Source organism: Eulemur rufifrons, chromosome 30 (assembly GCF_041146395.1).
Source record: "Eulemur rufifrons isolate Redbay chromosome 30, OSU_ERuf_1, whole genome shotgun sequence".
NCBI lineage: Eukaryota > Metazoa > Chordata > Mammalia > Primates > Lemuridae > Eulemur > Eulemur rufifrons.
In genome coordinates, this window is record NC_091012.1 from 9,470,676 (window position 1) to 9,491,254 (window position 20,579).

The window sequence follows — 20,579 nt, forward strand, 5'->3', positions numbered from 1 at the left end:
GCTAATATCTCAGTTTCTTCAGGCATCATTTTGCAGATTTTGTTGTCTGTGTTTTCTTTTGTTTGTAGGGGATGTGTCAGATGATTATTTTTAATGTTTTTCAGATACTGCAAATATCTCCATTTCTTAAGCATTGATTCCTGGAGATTTATGTTTTTTGTTGCTGTGGAACAGGTTTTGTGAATCCTCTGCATTCCCTGAAATCTTGTGATAAGTTCAGTTAATTTTATCTTTGCTTTTACCTATGCATTGTAATTTTGTGTGACAATATTCAACTCTGCTCACTTTAACACAGTATGAGTTACTATTTAAATTGGAATTACCAATTTAGCCATTGCTAAAATAATTCTGTATGTGTTTGTTTGCCTGTATGAGTAAAAATTTTCTAGTGTGTTTCAAACTTACTTGTTTTCTTGGTTTGTGGTCTATAATTCTTTTATCTTGACTAGGTGAGTAGTCATGAAAATTGTAATTTCAGCAGCTCTTTATTGGTGAATGTGTATTATGTTTGTGTGAGAGAAATAATCATGTAAGGAGACTTCAAGATGGCTGACGAGAACCAAGGCTTGTCGGACCTTTCAGGTAGAACAGTTGAGAATTCAACAGATGGGAGTGGAGGATGATTCCTGGTGAGCAGTGGACCATAGAGTCTGAAATAAGTGGATTCCAGGACACTAAGAGCAGGTAATGAGCAGCTGAGAGGAGAGGAGGATAGAAGGTAGGAACTGGCACAAACAAAATCATAGAACTTCTGGAGCCCAGGGAAAAAGTAAAGGATTTTGACCTCCCCCACCCAGGTGCCTCAGGCCTGCAATACGATGCATGTCTCTCATGCCATGCGAATATGCTATGAGCAACAAGAGAGGCAGCATCACTACACCTGGACACCCCACATTCTGCACCTGATGCACTCCCGGCATCCCAGGAAGTAATTTTGGCTTAAGGTTCTCATAGCTGTGTGACCACACTCACCCCATAGCAACTGCCAAAGCACCTTGCACTGAGTGACTAAGCCTGCTTTGGGTAATGGGTAGCACACTTCCAGCAAAAGCTGCACTGGGTGACTGAGCACGCCTTCGGCAATGGGGTGCGAACTACCAGCCGAGCTTGCCTTGGAAAGTGTAGCTGGTGCTGCAACTCAGAGAGGAGGAGGTTGGCCTGGCACTCAAGCTTCCTGAGAGTGTTACAGGAAGACCATGGCCCGTTCTCGCCACCATAGCTGATGCTGGAATTCTCTGTGCTGAGATGGCCAGCTTTCAGTGCCACAGGTGCATTTTCACCTAGCTCCAGCAGTGTGGCCTCAGCTTGTGATCTTCCCATTGACAGGTACTTGGTGCATCTGCCTGCTAATAGCACAGTCAACAGGATGAGAAGCATTGGGGAAGGGTCCCAGTTTCAAAATTAGGCAGTGAATGAAAGGCTGTGTCCATTGGGAGGGTGTGGAGGAGAAAAGGAAAACACTGGTCTATCAATGTTCCCCCTCCAAACCTACCCTCGAGAACTGCCATATTGGATTTTGCTGAACCAAGGAGAATCAATTTGCATAAATACTGGTTACCACGGTAACTATATACATCTGGTGCCTCCGTCTGATGTATGGAATCTGCCCACAACACCACTCACTTTAATAGAGAGTTCAGCTTGGTCCAAAAGTTCCTTGAGCTGCCATGGTTCCCCAAGGGGAAGTGTCCCCCTGGCAGAGTTTCCTGAGGGTAGAGAGAAGACAAAAGAGTTGAATGTGGTCACTTCAGCCCCTTCTGGACCCAGAAGCATGGAATGAACCTTTAACCTATACATACCTGTGAACTGCATTTGTGGAACTGGAGGACAGCATGATCCAACCTAAACTCACCCAGCCTAATTCCCCACCTGCCTCTTCTGTGGTAGTAAATAAATGACTTACATGGAGGTTTCATGGTCCGCACCCACCGCCTGGGGTATTGGAGGGCTTCTCCTGAGGAACTAGAGCTGGTCATAGGATCCCAAAACAATAGTTTACCTTCTTCCTTCCTGCAAACACCATCTACTGACAGGGAGATTAACTCACATGCCTGTTACACATTTACTCAATCATAGAGGGTGTAGTTGATTCTCACTCACAAGCACCAACTAACTCAGAAAATAAACCGTGCATATCATTATCTAAACAAAAGAAAATCCAAAATAAAGAAGCAAAGTCTGCTCCAGATGAGAAGGAACCAGTGAATGGACTCTGGATGTATGAAGAATCAGAGTGAAACATCACCCCCAAATGGGAACACCAGCCCCCTAGCAATGGATACCAACCAAAAACAGAATACAGAAAGGACCTATGAAGTATTTCAAACATCGATAGAAAGGAAACTCCATGAAATTCAAGATAAAATGGAAACCCAACACAAAGAAACCACAAAAACTATGCAAAAACAGAATGAAAAATTTACAAAAGATATTGAATTAAAGAAAAATCAAACAGAGTTTCTGGAAAGGAAAAATTCATTCAATGAACTACAAATCACAGTGGAATGCCTTAAGAACAGGTTACATCAGGCAGAAGAAAGAAACTCAGAGCTTGAAAACAACACCTTTCAATTAAACAAGTCAATCACAGAGATAGAGCAGAGAAATAAGAGGAATGAGCAAAGCCTACAAGATACATTGGATCATGTAAAGAGGCCTAAGATAAGAATCTTAGTGACTCCTGAGGGTGAAGGAGAAAATAAACAAGGGTTGTATAATTTTTGGGGTAAAATTAAGGAAAATTTTCATGTCCCTGCTACAACTCTACATATCCAGGTTCAAGAAGCTCACAGGACCCTTGGGAGATTCATCAAGAGACAAAAATATCACAACACATTGTCATCAGACTGGCCAAAATAAACATGAAAGAGATACTCCTAGGAGCCATAACGTGAAAGGAGCAGGTAACGTACAAAGGAAACCCTGTTAGACTAACTGCAGACCTCTCAACTGGGACCTATAAGTCAAAAGGGATTGGGGCCCTATTGGGACTTCTCAAACAGAATAATACCCAGACTAGATGTTTGTGTTTTCCAAAATTAAGTTTCACTTGAGGTGAAAATAAAGTCTTTCTCAGACATGCGAACACTGAGGGAATTCATCAAGACAAGACCTTCCCTGCAGGGAGTACTCAGAACTTCGTTATTCATAGATTAGCATGATAAACACTTAACAACATGAAATCACCCAAGAGCTAAGGTAGAAGTCCAGTGGCTTAAGAGATAAAACAAACCAACAACATTCAACTCAACAAGATGAACAGAAATCCACCACATTAATCAAATATTTCAATAAATGTGAATGGTTTTAACTACCTAGTGAAGAGACATACGCTGGCTGAATACATAAATATACACAGGCAAGTATCTGCTATCTTCAGGAAACACATTTAACCCACAAGGACTCATCGAGATTGAAGGTCAAACGACAACATTGTATGCTAATTGAAACCCAAAGAAAGCTGGAGTAACAGTTCTCATATCAGATAACTTCGACTTCAAATCAACAAAAGTAATGAAAGAGAAAGATAGCTATTATATAATGATAAATGGAACAATTCTCCAAGAAGGTATAATAATCTAAAATATTTATTATGCACCAAATACAGGAGCACACAGATTCATACCGCTAAAACTGCTTGACCTAAACAAAATCATAGATAATACAACCATAATGCCAGGGACTTCAACACCCTGCTGACAGAACTATACAGCTCCTCCAAGCAGAAAATAAACAAAAAGACAAGGGACTTAAATAAAACTCCAGAATATATGGGCCTACTAGACAGTTACAGAACATTCTATCCAAAAACACCAAAAAATACTTTTGGCTCATCAGCTCAGAGGACATTCTCTAAGATTGATCATGTCCTAAGCCATAAAAAATGTCCCCCAAAATTAAAAAAAAAAGAAATTATACCATGCATTTTCTCAGACCACACTAGAATAAAATTAGAAATCAACAACAGAAGCACTCATCTCTACATAAAGTCATAAAGACTAAACAACCTACTGCTGAATGATTGGCAGATCAAGGAGGAAATTAAGATGCAAATGAAAACATTCTCTCAACTAAATGATATGGGACATAAGTTATCGAAATCTTTGAAAACAGCTAAAGCACCCTGAGAAGAAAATTCATAGTCATAAATCCCTACATCCAAAAGACAGAAAGGTAACAAATCGACAATGTAATGAATCAACTGAAAGAACTGAAAAAAGATGAGCAAACCAATCCCAAACTCAGCAGAAGAAAGAACATAGCCAAGATCACAATAGAACTAAATGAAATTGATAATCAAGGAACTATACAGAAGATTAATGAAGCAGAAAGTTGGTTTTTGAATAGATAAACAAAATTGACCTGCCTTTTATGAGGTTAACCAGAAACAGAAAAGATAGGACTCTAATAAGCTCAATTTGGAATGAAAAAGGAGAAATTACAACTGATTCCACAGAAATACAAAATATCATCTTTGAATATTCTAAAAATCTCTATACACATAAACATGAAAACGTGGAGAAAATGGACAAGTTCTTAGAAAAACGAGTCTCCCTAGGCTCATTCATGATGATATACAATTCTTGAACAGACCAATATCAGGACTGGTATTGAAGTAGTAATAAATAACTTTCCTTAAGAATAAAGTCATAAACCACATTGATTCACTCCTGAATTCTACCATATGTAAAAATAAGTACTGGAGCCTATCCTGCAGAAATTATTGTACAACATTGAAAAGGAAGAAATCCTCCTCAACATATTTTACAAAGCCAACATTGCCTTGATACCAAAGCCAGAAAAGGACAGAACAAAAAGAAAAATACAGAGAAATATTCCTTATGAATATGGATAAAAAATTCTCAATAAATTCCTAGAAAATGGAATTCAGCTGGTCTTCAAAGAAATAACCCATTATGATCAAGCGGGCTTCTTTCTAGAGATGCAGACATGGTTGAACATATGCAAATCTATTAATCTAATTACATATATGAAAGGGAAATAAAAGATTCTGACAAGAAACTACTGGAGTTGATAAATCAGTTCAGGAAAGTCTCAGGTTACAAAATAAGTGTACACAAATCAGTAGCCTTCACACGAGCCAACAGCTGTGAAACTGAGAACCAAATCAAAGACTCATACCTTTCATAATAGCAACAAAGTAAATGAAATACTTAGGAATATATCTAACTAAGGAGGTGAAGGACTTCTACAGGGAGAATTACAAAACACTGAGGAAGGAAATAGAAGAGGATACAAACATATGGAAAAGCATACCATCCTCATAGACAGGCAGAATCAACATGACTAAAATGTCTATACTACTAAAAATAATCTATAGATTCAATACAATCCCTGTTAAAATATTAACTTGATTGTTTACCAATTGAGAAAAAGTAATTCTATGCTTCATATGGAACAAGAGAAGACCCTGTATAACAAAACCAACCTTAAGGAAAATGAACAAATTGGGAGGCATCCATTTACCAGACTTTAAGCTATAGTGCAAGGGTATAGTAACGAAAACAGCATGGTACTGTCACAAGAACAGGACATAGACCAATCGAAGAGATCTGACAACCCAGACGTAAAACCATCCTCATATAGCCATGTGATAGCAGACAAGAACATACACTGGGGAAAGGAATCCCTTTGCAATAAATGATCCAGTGAAAATTAGGTAGCCACATGTAGAAGACTAAAACAGGATCCGAACCTCTCATCTGTCACAAAAAACAACTCACAATGGATAAAAGACTTAAACCTATGTCGTGAAACCATAAGAATCCTAGAAGAAAATGTTGAAAATACTCTTACAGACTTCAGCCTAGGCAAAGAGTTTATGATTAAGATCCCAAAAACTATCACAGAAACAACAAAAATAAGTAAATGGGACCTGATCAGACTTGAAAGCTTCTGCACAGCCAATAAAAGTATAACTAGAGCAAATAGACAAGCTAGAGAATGGGAGAAAATATTTGCATGCTATATAACCAATAAATTGCTAATAACTAGAATTTATATATAACATAGGAAAATCAATAAGAAAAACAATAAAGCAACCCCATTAAAGGTGAAAAGGACATGAACAGAAAGTTTTTTAAAGAAGATGTACTAATGGGCAAGAAACATATGAAAAAAATGTGCACATCTCTAATCATCAGAGAAGTGCAAATGAAAACCACAGTGAGATATCACTTTACTCCAGTGAGAATGGCTTTTATCAATTAGTTCAAAACAAGTGTAGGTGTGGATGTAGAGAGATAGGAACACTTATATATACTACTGGTGGGACTACAAACTGGCATAATCTTTATGAAAAGTTATATGAAAACACATCAAAGTACTAAATGTAGAACTACCATGTGATCTGGCAATCCCACTACTTGGTATCTACCCAATGAAAAAATGTCATGCTCTAATAAAGACATCTGCACTTGAATGTTTATAACATAACAATTTACAATTGCAAAGATGTTGAAACAACTTTGGTAATTATAAATACATGCATATAAATATATGTATAAATACATATAAATATGTGATGTTTGTATACCATAGAGTAGTACTAAGCCTCAAAAATCAGTGGTTAAATAACATACCTTGTATTATCCTGGATTGTATTGGAGCCCATTCTTTGAAGTAAAGTATCACAAGAATGCAAAAATGTGCACCACACATGCTCACTATCAAATTGTTATCAATTGATCCACACATATGTGACCAAATGGAAGTAAAAATCAGCAGGTATTGTACCATTGGAAGGGTGTGTAGGGGTTGGGAAAATTCACACCTAATGAGTGTGGTGCACACAATGTGTGTGGATGCACACACTTGTAGGTTTGATCACTTGGTGCAAAAGCAATATATATAATCTGAATGATTTACTGCCATAATACTTTGAAATTAAAAAAAAAGAAACAGTTTTATAATATGTAGGATAGTTTTGAAGAGCCTCATAACTGTGTATCTCTTTTAGATATTATTTTTATTTTAATTATTGTAAAATCACAAAAATTACAATCTTGATTACTTTTAATTATTCACATCAGTCATGTTAACTATATTTACATCATTATGCAATATATGTCTAGAATGTATGTATTTCCTAAAACTAAAATTCAGTACACATGAGAAAACTACCCATTTTCCCCGTTGCCTAACTGCTGACAAACACCATCATGTTTTCTGTTTCTAGGAGTGGAACTGGTTTAGAAATATTGTACAAGTATAATCATAAAATATCTGTCTTATTCTGCTTGACATTTCCTTAAGCATGATGTCTTCAAGCTTTATCTCTACTGTGGATATTATTAGATTATTAGTTTTTTTAAAGCTGAGAAATAATCCATTATTTCTAAATTTCAAATTGTATGTATCCTTTCATTTTGTAAGGGCAGTTTGGGTTTCTTTCATCTACTGGCCTTTGTGAATAATGATGAAATAAATGTGAGTGTGAAGATACCTTTTTATTTTACAATATATGCAGGAATTTATATTTGTGTTTCTTTCTGATTCATTGGTCCAGTTTTCTGTCTTTCTGCCAGTAGAAAACTTCATTGACTACTGTAGCTTTTTTAATCTTTTAAAACGGGGAAGTGTGGTCCCAATAGCATTGTTTCTCTTTTTGATGATTGTTCAGATCTTTGTGGTCTCTTGAGATTCCATATTATTTCTGGGTTTGCTGTTTCTATTTTTGAAAAAAATTAAATGGAGAATTTGAAAGGAATTGCATTGAATCTGTAGACTGCTACCGATGTCTTCAGAGCATTAAGTCTTCCCTTGAACAAGAACGTGTTCAAAAGTGTGTTATTTTCATATATTTGTGAATTTTTCTGTGTTTCTTCTGGGATTTATTCACAGTTTCATTCCATTCTGGTCAGAAATTAAAGTGTGTAAAATTTCAGTTTTCTAAAATTGGTTAAGACTTGTTTTGTGGCCAAATAGGTAGTTTTTTAGGAAGAATGTTTTATGAGCTATCAAGAAGATTGTATGTTCTATTAGTATTATGTAGAGTATTTTCTATATATCTATTAGATCTAATTGCTCTATGGTGTTTTCAAATCTTCTGTTTTCTTATTATTAATTTGACTTGCTTTATTATTATGGGAAGTGGAATATCAAAGTATCCTATTATTTTGCTGTCCCTTTCTTGCCTCAGTTCTATTTTTTTTATATATATTTGCGAACCTTGATGTGAGATAAAGATAGATATATATATGTATTACTATCATGGGTTCTCAGTGAATGACATCTTTTTATATTAAATGTCCTTGTTTGTCTCTTGTGACAGTTTTTGCTTAAAGTGTATTTTATAAACTATAACATTTTTCACTTCAAATGTAATGTGCCTAATATAACTTTGAACTCCACTGCTCTTATATCCTTAAGGTTTTCATGGTATATCTTGTTATATCCTGCCAGTTTTAGTCTATTGTTTTTACAAGCTATGAAGTACAGTCTCTTTAGAGAGAATATAGTTGGATTTTGTAATCCATTTGTTTAACTGTGTCTTCTGACTGGAAATAGTAGTACATAAATATTTACATAACTTTCTCAAAGGGAAGGACTTATAATTTCCCTAATATTAATTGTTTTATATAACTTGTGTCACTATTTTTTGTTTCTTTCCTCTCCTTTTCTCCTGCGTTGTGTGCCACTGATATTTAGGGACATATTTTGTTTCTTTGTCCACCTTCCTTTGTGTATCTCTATAAACACTTTCCTGATGTTCACTGTGAGAATTACCTAAAATCCTTTGAAGTTGCAACATACGTTGAACTGAGAACTACTTAACTTCAGTTGCATACAAAAATTCTTAATCTTTACACCTGCCCCCAACCTTATGATATTGATGTCAATAATTATGTCTTTTTACATTGTATATCAATAAACATATGGCAATGCTTTTTTTTTATTTTGTCTTTTAAATTTTATAGCATAATTAAATGTTTTTGTACCGTCATTATAGTACTGCAGAATTTTATTTTTGTTATGTGCATATGTTTCCCAGAGAGTTATATAGTTGTCATAGAAGACAGAAACCAGCTTATGGAAAGGCCATAAAAAAACAAATGTATGGACATATGTGCCAATGGTTTCATTCTCTTTTGAAAGGGAGTCCAGGAGATGGGATTTTACTACTAATGTGATTCCTCTATATCAGCGCAGAGGAAGGGCTTTGGTAGGTAAATGTAACAAACTTTCCTTCCAGTTTCATTTGGTTCTTGGTATCATTCTCATCTGGGGTGCTATAAACTATTAGCAGTTATGAATTCTCAAATAAGTCATGTTTGTAAGTATACTTTCAAGGTCATACGTCTGTGATGGAAGTAAGACCATGGTATTCTATTGTGATTTCTTGCTAATGTGCTTGGTATAGTTTTATATATTCAAATTGTGAAGTATATTCACCTGAGTCCAGTTAGTGAGATACTTTGTTATTTTCATTTCTTTCAGAACTGTCTTCCCATTGCACCCGAGACCTGGTGCCAGAGCAGGGCATAAAAGACTCATTCCAGAAATCAATAATGAGACTATATGGAATCTGTGGCCTTAAAAATGTACACTTAAGAGAAGACTGGGAGTGTGTGGGTGACACTAAGAGGCAGAAAGTATATTATGATGGTCTTACTCAATGTTTGTCAACTACCCATAGGACAATCTGCAAACATAATAAATGTATAAAAGTCTTTACCAAATCTTCAAACCTAAATACACATAAAAAAAGACATACAGGAGAGGGAAGTTTTAAACATAATAAATGTGGAAAAACTTTTAACCACAGCTCAAAACTTTCTGGACATAGGAAAATTCATACAGGAGAGAAACCCTACAAGTGTGAAGAATGTGGAAAAGCCTTTAACTGGCACTCAAAACTTACTACACATAAGAGAATTCATAGTGGAGAGAAACCATACAAATGTGAAGAATGTGGCAAAGCATTTACCCAGTGCTCAAACCTTAATGTACATAAAAATGTTCATACAGGAGAGAAATTGTACAAATGTGAAGAATGTGGCAAAGCCTTTACCCGGTACTCAAGTCTTACTGAACATAAAAGAATTCATACAGGAGAGAAACCATACAAATGTGAAGAATGTGGCAAAGCATTTACCCAGTGCTCAAACCTTAAGGTACATAAAAAAATTCATACCAGAGAGAAATTGTACAAATGTGAAGAATGTGGCAAAGCCTTTAGACGGTGCACAGACCTCACTCTACATAAAAGAATTCATACAGGAGAGAAACCATACAAATGTGAAGAATGTGGCAAAGCCTTTAGCCGGTACTCACATCTTACTGAACATAAAGGAATTCATACAGGAGAGAAACCATACAAATGTGAAGAATGTGGCAAAGCCTTTAGCTGGTGCTTAAGACTTACTGAACATAAAAGAATTCATACAGGAGAGAAACCATACAAATGTGAAGAATGTGGTAAAGCCTTTAGCCGGTGCACAGAACTCACTCAACATAAAAGAATTCATACAGGAGAGAAACCCTACAAGTGTGAAGAATGTGGCAAAGCCTTTACCCAGTGCTCAAACCTTAAGGTACATAAACAAATTCATACCAGAGAGAAATCGTACAAATGTGAAGAATGTGGCAAAGCCTTTAGATGGTGCACAGACCTCACTCAAAAGAATTCATAGTGGAGAGAAACCATACAAATGTGAAGAACATGGCAAAGCCTTTACCCAGTGCTCACATCTTAAGGTACATTAAAAAAAAAGTGATGCTGGAGATAAATCCTACAGATGTGAAGAATGTGGCAAAACCTTTACCCAGGACACATACCTTACTCTGCATAAAAGAATTCATACTGGAGAGAAACCCTACAAATGTGAAGAATGTGGCAAAGTCTTTACCCAGTGCTCACACCTTAATCTACATAAAGGAATTCATACCAGAGAAAAATTCTACAAATGTGAAAAATGTGGCAAAGTCTTTAATAACTGCTCACATCTTACTCAACATCAAAGAAATCATACTAGATAAAAGTGAGATAAATGTAATGACTATGGAAGTGCTTTCCCAATGCATTAGCCTTAAATGCACAACAGTACTTATGCTGAAAGTAAACATTAATAATGTAGAGCACTGAACATACCTTTATTCTATCACAGATCTTATTGGACATGAGAGAACTTACACTGAAAAGAAACCCTCCAATGTTTTCTCAAGCACTGCTCAACATCAGAAAATTTTTAATAGATAGAAACCTTACAAATTTAATGAATGTGAAAAAAGATTTATGCAAAAGGTATGCCTTAGAGAACAACAGAGAATTGATACTTAAAACTACTTTGCAGACGTAATAACTTTCAGAACATATTTAATCAAAAATCAAGTCTAAATAGATATCAGAGGATTCACAGTACAATGCACTAAGGCACTAATGCATTCAACCATTTCTTTAAACCAGGTTGCTGACTATACAGAATAATCCAGTTAAAATAGTTAGACAATTTATTGTATGTCAGTTTTAAAAAAGAGAGAGATTTTCTGAGAGTTATAATTATGTGTAAAATATACTTTCTGGTCAGGGTGGGGTGAAAATGTAACAAAGTATAATTTTTTGCATTTTTTGATAAGCAAATATTGATGTGATTCAACTTTCAAAGCAGTAGGTGCTATGCTTTCATTCCTAGTGTGCATGTGAATGTGTGTGGTTAATGGTAGCTACATCACAGTTATTAGAAGTCTTTCTCTATTAAGTAGGCATCATTCATGTACTTTTCCATGGAAAATTGAAAACACTGAAATGTAACATGTATGAAACGGAGAGGTGCTTTGTGGTTGACTTTTAACAAACAGTATTTCAAGTGATGTGTAATGTAGGTATACAGACTAATATTCTTGTCATTATAATCAGAATGAAACAATTACAATATTAGAAATAAATTGTTTTACTAATAGCAAATTAGGATGATGAAATAGAGTGAATTTTGAAATATTTTTAGATTACATGTAAACTTAATTTGTTTTATTAAACTGAAAAAGGTTTTTAATGTGTCAAACATGTTGTAGATTGAATGAAGTGTTATTTTGCCAGTAACATTAACCTATCCGATGTTATTCAAAGTTGGAGATAATGGATTGTAAAAATGTATAATTGGGTTACCCACTAAAATGGCATCATTTGTGATCCCTTTTATCAGTGACTTTAAATTTCTAATACTTTGACGAATAATGTTACCAAAAGTTTTATTTTTTATTAATTTTGCAATTACATTGTTACTGTAATGCTTATAATAAAGAGTGTCCATTTAATGAAAAGCCATCCATTTCTGAACACTGAATGACAACTTCTTCCATTTTATCCTACATTTTTCTTTCAGCATGCAACTGCTCTAGCCAGTGAAGCACAAATAAACACATTTTTTATTTACATGGAATCAAACATACAAATACATCATGGTAAGATGAACTTTAGTTGTAATAGATTTACAGAGTAAGTAATTATGTTTATGTGAATGTGGCTGTATACCTATTTTGAAATGAAAAGAAGAAATATTGGAAAAAATAGGTAATTTCAAAAGTGTTGAGAATTTACTAGCAAACTAGAAACTTCAAAGATTCTGAAAGCAATTTTTTTTTTGCTTTATGTTGAATTAATTTGTTTAAAACCCTAAAGCTTCTGGTTCAGAACCTGCCCACACCAATCCTCTGTTCTCACATGCTTATTACTCATGCTAGGCCTAATGTATAATTTTATTATTTCAAAGTTCATTAAGTATTCTTTATATGACATGCTCTTCAATTATAAGAATGATTTTTATAAAATTTAATGGTGCTCATGAAATAATCTGAAGGTATGAGTAATTCCACAGTGTATTAATTTCATTTTATTTACTTAGTACATTCTATATTTTCCTTCTATTTTGGGGAGCGTATTGAAAGCACTTTTGGTTACTGTTTCTTTTAATTTTGGTCATTGACCTAATTGATTTATTGACTGTGTCAGGCTAATTTGTTCAGGTAAACACTAAGAAGGATTTATAAATTATGAGGTTGTTTTGATATTTAAATAGAAGGAACAATTACAGGACAGTGTTATGTATGTAGTAAATGCTTTATAATTAGCTGTAAATATTTCTGTGGGAGTGAGTTTGTGGCTCCGAGTAAGAGATTGAAAATGTCCAGGGTGAAAAAATGGCACTGATTTTGCATATGGAGAGAGGAGACCTACAGAACAACCAACACTTGGAATTTATAAGTGGAAACTCTGCTTCTTTGATTTCCTAATTATCTCCAGCGTTTTTTGCTTTTTATCTTCATTCCCTTCTACAAATGTATCTAAGCCATTCTTCTTTCTGCCTGTACTTGGGCTACAACTTTCTCACTGTTGTGCTCACCCCCTGCCAGTTCACACAGTACTTTCAAAGTTCTGATGAGAAGTCCAGAATTTTTTAATTTGGTGAAAAAATAATTTAGAGAGTTTGAGGCCATTTATAGGTTATACATGCAGCAATCTGATTACTTAAGATTAGAGAGATTCAGTGCCCTAAGCTAAAAGTAAGAGCCTTAAAGTACAAAGAAATATAAACAATTCTGAATGCCAGAGGATTAAATCAAGAACTCAGTATTGTTTGCTTTTTAAAGGCAAAATGTTATTAGATCTTAACATATAATGTCATAAATATGAAAATAATTAAAATAAGGAAAGCATTAATAAGTGTGTGATGTATATGGTAAGCACTATATAAAGAAACATCAGAACTTGGCCATCATTTAATAGAGAGTTTAGGTAAATGAAGAAGTTTGAATTTAATTTTCTATCAATTACTTATAGTACAACATATGTATCCATCTAGAATCTACTTATGAGTGTGTATTTTCAGTGTATTTTTATAATTTAATAGAATCAAGGGAGTCCAAATAGGGAAGGAAGAGATCAAACTCTCACTTTTTGCTGATGGTATGATGTTATATCTGGAAAACCCCCAGGATTCAACCATGAGACTCCTGGAATTCATTAATGAATATAGCAAAGTCTCTGGCTACAAAATTAATATACACAAATCAGAGGCATTTATATATGCCAATAACAGTCAATCAGAAAACCAAATTAAAGACTCAATACCCTTCAAAATAGCAACAAAGAAAATAAAATATCTAGGTATATACCTAACTAAAGAGGTAAAGGACCTCTATCAGGAAAACTATGAAACACTGAGAAAAGAAATAGCAGAACTTGCAAATAGATGGAAAAATATACCATGCTCGAGGATCGGAAGAATCAACATTGTTAAAATGTCTATACTACCCAAAGTGATCTACAGATTCAATGCAATCCCTATTAAATTACCAACATCGTTCTTCACAGATGTAGAGAAAATAATTATACATTTTGTATGGAACCAGAGAAGACCCCGTATAGCAAAAGCAATTTTAAGCAACAAAAACAAAATGGGAGATATTAATTTGCCAGACCTCAAACTATACTACAAGGCTGTGGTTCTTAAAACAGCCTGGTACTGGCACAAGTACAGGGACACAGACCAGTGGAACACAACAGAAAATCCAAATATAGAGCCATCCTCATATAGTCACCTAATTTTTGACAAAGCAGGAAAGAATATACTCTGGGGACAAGAATCCCTATTCAATAAATGGTGCTGGGAGAATTGGTTAGCCACTTGTAGAAGACAGAAACAGGACCCACAGCTTTCACCTCTCACAAAAATCAAATCACGGTGGATAACAGACTTAAACCTTAGGCGTGATACAATCAGAATTCTAGAAGAAAATATAGGAAAGACTCTTACAGACATTGGCCTAGGCAAAGAATTTATGAAGAAGACCCCCAAGGCAATCACAGCAGCAACAAAAATAAATGAATGGGACATGATTAAATTAAAAAGCTTCTGCACAGCCAAAGAAACAGTCCAGAGAATAAACAGACCACCTACAGAATGGGAAAAAATATTTGCATACTACACATCAGATAAAGGACTGATAACAAGAATCTATTTAGAACTCAGGAAAATCAGCAAGAAAAAATCAAGCAACCCTATCAAAAAGTGGGCAAATGACATGAATAGAAACTTCTCAAAAGAAGATATAAAAATGGCTAACAAACATATGAAAAAAATGCTCAACATCCCTAATCATCAGAGAAATGCAAATCAAAACCACAATGAGATATCACTTAACCCCAGTCAGAATGGCCTTTATCAAAAAAAACCCAAAACAACACATGTTGGCGTGGGTGTGGAGAGACAGGAACACTCATACACTGCTGGTGGGACTGCAAACTAGTACAACCCCTGTGGAAAGCATTATGGAGGTATCTTAAACAGATTCAAGTAGACCTGCCATTTGACCCAGCAATCCCATTACTGGGCATATACCCAAAGGAAAAAAGGTCATTCTTTAACAAAGACACATGTACCCGAATGTTTATAGCAGCACAATTCACAATAGCAAAGATGTGGAAACAACCCAAATGCCCATCAATACATGATTGGATTAGTAAGCTGTGGTATATGTATACCATGGAATATTACTCAGCTGTAAGGAGTGATGAAGATACGACATCTCTATGGTTTTCCTGGAGAGAGTTAGAACCCATTATATTAAGTGAAGTATCCCAAGAATGGAAAAACAAGCATCACATGTACTCACCAGAAAATTGGTTTCCCTGATCATCACCTAAATACAAATCTGGGAACGACACCAATTGGATATCAGACTGAGGTGGGGGGTGGGGGAGGGGATGAGGGTATGCCTACACAATGAGTGCATTGCGCACCGTTTGGGGAGTGGTAACACTTGAAAGTGCTGACTCGGGAAGGGGTGGCTGGGGAAGGGAGGGATATATACCTACATGATGGGTGCAATGCGCACGACCTGGGGAACAGACACGCCTGGATCTCTGACTTGGGGGGAAAGGTGGTACAGGAGCAACGTATGTAACCTGCAATTCTGTATCCCCCATAACAAGATGAAATAAAAAAAAATGACAAAAACAGCACTAAAGCTTTATATTTTTGATACTGTTCAGTTAAGCTCATGACAAAGATCCAGGCTCAGCATTTAGAACAATGCTATACTTCAAAGATTTTTATTGATTTTTTTAATTGACTGATAACCTTATATGTATTTATCATGTAAAATGTGATGTTTTGAAATATATATACATACACACACACACACCCTTGTCTAATGCTTATTCTAGTTAATTAACAGATGCTTTAATTCTCATAGTCATCACCTTTGTCGTGAAGAACATTTATCATTGACTGTCTTAGCATATATGTTTTTTTAATTTTTATTTTTTTATTCTTATTTCAGCATATTGGGGTAAAAAAGTTAAGGTTACGTATATTGCCCTTACCTTCCCCCCCGAGTCAGAGCTTCAAACGTGTTCATCCCCTAGACAGTGAGCGTCACACTCATTATGTATGTATACACCCATCCCCTCCCCCACCCACATCTGCCCGACACCTGATTAATGTTATTCCTAAATGTGCTCTTAGGTGATGATCATTGAACCCAATTTGATGGTGAGTACAATTCTTGTGATACTTCACTTAGTAGAATGGGTTCCAACTCTTTCCAAGAAAATACAAGAGGTGCTATATCACCATTGTTTCTTATAGCTGAGTAGTACTTCATGGTATACATATACCACATTTTATTAATCCACTCATGTATTGATGGATGGGCACTTGGGTTTTTTCCACATCTTCGCAATTGTGAATTGTGCTGCTATAAACATTCGGGTGCAGATATCTTTGTTATAGAATGTCTTTTGTCCTTTTGGGTAAATGCCCAGTAATGGGATTCCTGGATCAAATGGTAGGTCTACTTGTATCTGTTTAAGGTATCTCCATATTGCTTTCCACAGGGGTTGCACTAGTTTGCAGTCCCACCAGCAATGTATGAATGTTCCTATCTCTCTGCATCCACACCAACATTTACCTTTTTGGGACTTTTTGATAAAGGCCATTCTCACTGGAGTTAAGTGATATCTCAGTGTGGTTTTGATTTGCATTTCCCTGATGATTAGAGATGTTACGGATTTGTTTCATGTGTTTGTTGGCCATTCTTCTGTCTTTTTTTGAAAAATTTCTGTTCATGTCCTTTGCCCACTTTTTGATAGGTTGTTTGATTTTTTCTTGCTGATTTACCTGAGTTCTAAATAGATTCTAGTTATCAGTGCTTTGTCAGATGTGTAGCATGCAAAAACTTTTTTCCATTCTGTAGTTTGTCTATTTACGCTCGTGACAGTTTTTTTTGGCTGTGCAGAAGCTTTTCAATTTAATCAGGTCCCATTTATTTATTTTTGTTGTTGCTGTGATTGCCTTGGGGGTCTTCTTCATAAATTCATTGCCTAGGCCAATGTCTTTAAGAGTCTTTCCCACATTTTCTTCTAGAATTCTAATCGTTTCACACCTAAGGTTTAAGTCTGTTATCCACCGAGATTTGATTGTTGTGAGAGGTAAAATGTGTGGATCCTGTTTAAGTCTTCTACATGTGGCTGTCCAGGTTTCCCAGCAGCATTTATTGAATAAGGATTCTTTTCCCCAGAGTATGTTATTGTCTGCTTTGTCAAAGATTAGATGGCTACATGAGGATGGTTTTATATCTGGATTCTTGATTCTGTTCCACTGGTCTGTGTCCCTGTACTTGTGCCAGTACCAAGCTGTTTTAATAACCACAGCTTTGTAGTATAGTTTGAAGTCTGGTAAATTAATACCTCCCATTTTGTTCTTATTGCTTAAAATTGCTTTTGCTAAATGGGGTCTTCTCTGGTTCCATACAAAGCATAAAATTATTTTTTCTATATCTGTGAAAAATGATGTTGGTAATTCAATAGGGATTGCATTGAATCTGTAGATCACTTTGGGTACTATGGACATTTTAACAGTTTTGATTCTTCCGATCCATGAGCATGGTATGGTTTTGCACCCATTTACATGTTCTGCAGTTTCCTTCCTCAGTGTTTGATAGTTCTCCCTGTAGAGGTCTTTTACTTCCTTAGTTAAATGTATTCCTATGTTTTTTACTTTCTTTGTTGCTATTGTAAAGGGTATTGAGTCTTTGATTTGGTTCTGTGTTGACTGTTATTGGCATATATGAATGCCTCTGATTTGTGTGTATTGATTTTGTATCCTGACACTCTACTGAATTCATTTATCAGTTCCACGAGTCTCTTGGTTGAATCCTTGGGGTTTTCTAGATATAATATCATATAATCTGCAAAGAGTTAGAGTTTGATCTCCTCTGTCCCCATTTGGACAGCCTTCATTCTGCTCTCTTGCCTGATTGCTCTCACAGGGACTTCCAGCACTATGCTGAATAGCAGTGGGGACAGTGGGCAACCCTGTCTGGTTCCAGTGCTGAGTCAGGAGGCTTTCAATTTTTCCCCATTCAGTATGATGTTGGCTGTGGGTTTTTCATATATGGCTTGTATTATTTTTAGGTAGGCTCTGTCTATGCCTATTTTGTTAAGCATTCTGATCATAAAAGGGTGTTGAATTTTTTCAAATGTTTTTTCTGCATCTATGGAGAGGATCATATGGTCTTTGTTTTTGCTTCTATTTATGTGGAGTATTACATTTATAAATTTGTGTATGTTGAACCCTCCCTGTGTCTCTGGGATGAAGTCCACTTGGTCGTGATGGATTATTTTGTTGATAAACACCTGGATTGGATTTGCTAGGATTTTATTGAGAATTTTTACATCTATATTAATGAGGTATATTGGTCAGTGGTTTTGTATTTTTGTTGCATCCTTTCCTGGTTTTGGTATTAGAGTTATGCTGGCTTCAGTTATACTGTGCATATTCTCAGATCACAATGGAAAAATAGAAATCAACCCTAACAGAAATTCTTGTTTCTACTCAAAGTCATGGAAGCTAAACAACCTCTCCTGAACGATCATTTCATAAATGAGGAAATCAAGATGGAAATCAAAAGATTCTTTGAACTAAATGACAAAGGAGACACAAGTTATCAAAATCTGTGGGACACAGCTAAAGCAGTCCTGAGAGGAAAGTTTATTTCCATAAATGCCTCTATCAAAAAGACAGAAAATTTACAAATAGACAACCTAATGAATAGACTCAAAGAGCTGGAGAAAGAAGAACAGACTGACCCCAAACTAAGCAGAAGGAGTGAAATTAATAAGATCAAATCGGAACTAAATGAGGGGATCGGAAGATGGCGGAGTGGTGGTGACTGCCTGGATCTGCACTCTGGTGAAGGAAGCTGTGGATCCGGACCTGCCACAACACTAGAGGACTGCTCCCACACAGGAACAGTGGTGTGAATCCACAGAAAATCAGCGTGGGACAAACAGAGCGAGTGAGGTCTGAGGTGAACGAAAATTAGGATTGCGGAACTCTGCGGAACGCGGAACAGACAGTAGCCAGCGGAGCGCGGGCCGGCTGCACCCACCCCAGGTGGGGTGGGGGCAGTCTTTTGGGAAAGCAGCTTGCTCTCCTCACTGACCTCCAACCCCAATTGCTTGGAGACCCCCCCGCACGCCAGAGCAGAATCACCGAGTGAGACGTGGGGCATTGCAGACACGAGGCTTTTTCGGGAGAATAGCTTGGAACCTGGGAAGTCTTGGCTGAGACAGCCCTTGGTAAGGAGGGACGGACCTGCGCCAAGTGGGAGGGGCACGAAGGATCCTCGATCAGAGAATTGCGTTGTGCCCCTGTGCTGCTTTTTTCAGCAGTTCTCCAGCCGGTGGCCCCCGGCGGCTTTTCTGGCCAGCCCCCCGGCAGTGGCGGTCTCTGACTGCTGGGGAGCTGGTCCCCCTCCGACCCCGGAGCGCTGCGGGCACCCTCTTGAAAGCAAAGGCGGAACCGCTCAGGAGCCACAAGGTCCCAAGCGGCTCTCTCTGCCCAGCGCCCTCCGCTGGTCTCTGGGACCACGCCATCTCTTCCGGGGCCGTGCTCGGCGTGAAGGTGCAGAGCTGCACTAAGACATAAAAAAAAAACAACATTGAATCGCCGCTCGGGATCCAACCGAGCGGGCGTGAAGGGGCGGAGCTGTGCTAAGGCGCAAAACCACAATCATTGAGTCGCCGAACGATATGCTTCAGATTTGTGTATCTCTTCATTTAGCGATGTGGTGTGGTGCTGTGTACTTTTGTTTTTGTTCTTTTGTGTTTGTGTATTTGGTGTTTTGGGTTAGGTTTTTTGTGTTGTTTGTTTGTTTGTTTGTTTGTTTTGTTTTGTTTTTCTCTTTTATCTTTTTTTCCCCTTCTCTTCTCTTTTTCTTTTCTCTTTCTTTTTCTTCTCCTTGTTTTCTTTCTTTTCTCTTCTTTTTCTTTTCTTTTTTTTTCTTTCTTTCTTCTCTCCTTTTGCCTTCTAACTGGGAAGCCACGGTGAGCTTCCAAACGGGCCAGGCCCCTGGCTCTGGTACATACCGGAACCTGAGTAGTCACCCCCAATGCCAGCGATCTGCGGGCACGCAATCGCCATCTTGGGGCCCAAAACCAAGTCACTGCGGAGCAATAGGGTGCCAAGAGGCTCTCTGGACGGCCCCCTCCCCTGGTCCACAGGCTTTATATAGGGGCCCCGCCCTTGTGTAAACACTGACTACTTCTCCAGAAG

General features: G+C 36.8%; 1 protein-coding gene across 1 annotated transcript; it reads left to right on the forward strand.

Moving 5' to 3' along the window:
• Nucleotides 1-545: 545 nt before the first annotated feature.
• LOC138378372 (zinc finger protein 678-like) lies at nt 546-19,945 on the forward strand. The gene is made up of 4 exons (XM_069463720.1): nt 546-582; nt 1,035-1,152; nt 9,659-10,613; nt 19,694-19,945. The coding sequence occupies exons 1-4, from the start codon at nt 546-548 to the stop codon at nt 19,943-19,945; spliced, it is 1,362 nt and encodes a 453-aa protein (XP_069319821.1).
• Nucleotides 19,946-20,579: the final 634 nt, after the last annotated feature.

Coding starts and splice junctions, on each gene's coding strand:
- LOC138378372 (XM_069463720.1), top strand. CDS start 546: ATGGCTGACGAGAACCAAGGCTTGTCGGACCTTTCAG. Junction 1,153..9,658: donor TGCAACTCAGAGAGGAGGAG/GTTGGCCTGGCA, acceptor AACTACCCATAG/GACAATCTGCAAACATAATA. Junction 10,614..19,693: donor AATGTGAAGAATGTGGCAAA/GCCTTTAGATGG, acceptor TGCTTTTTTCAG/CAGTTCTCCAGCCGGTGGCC.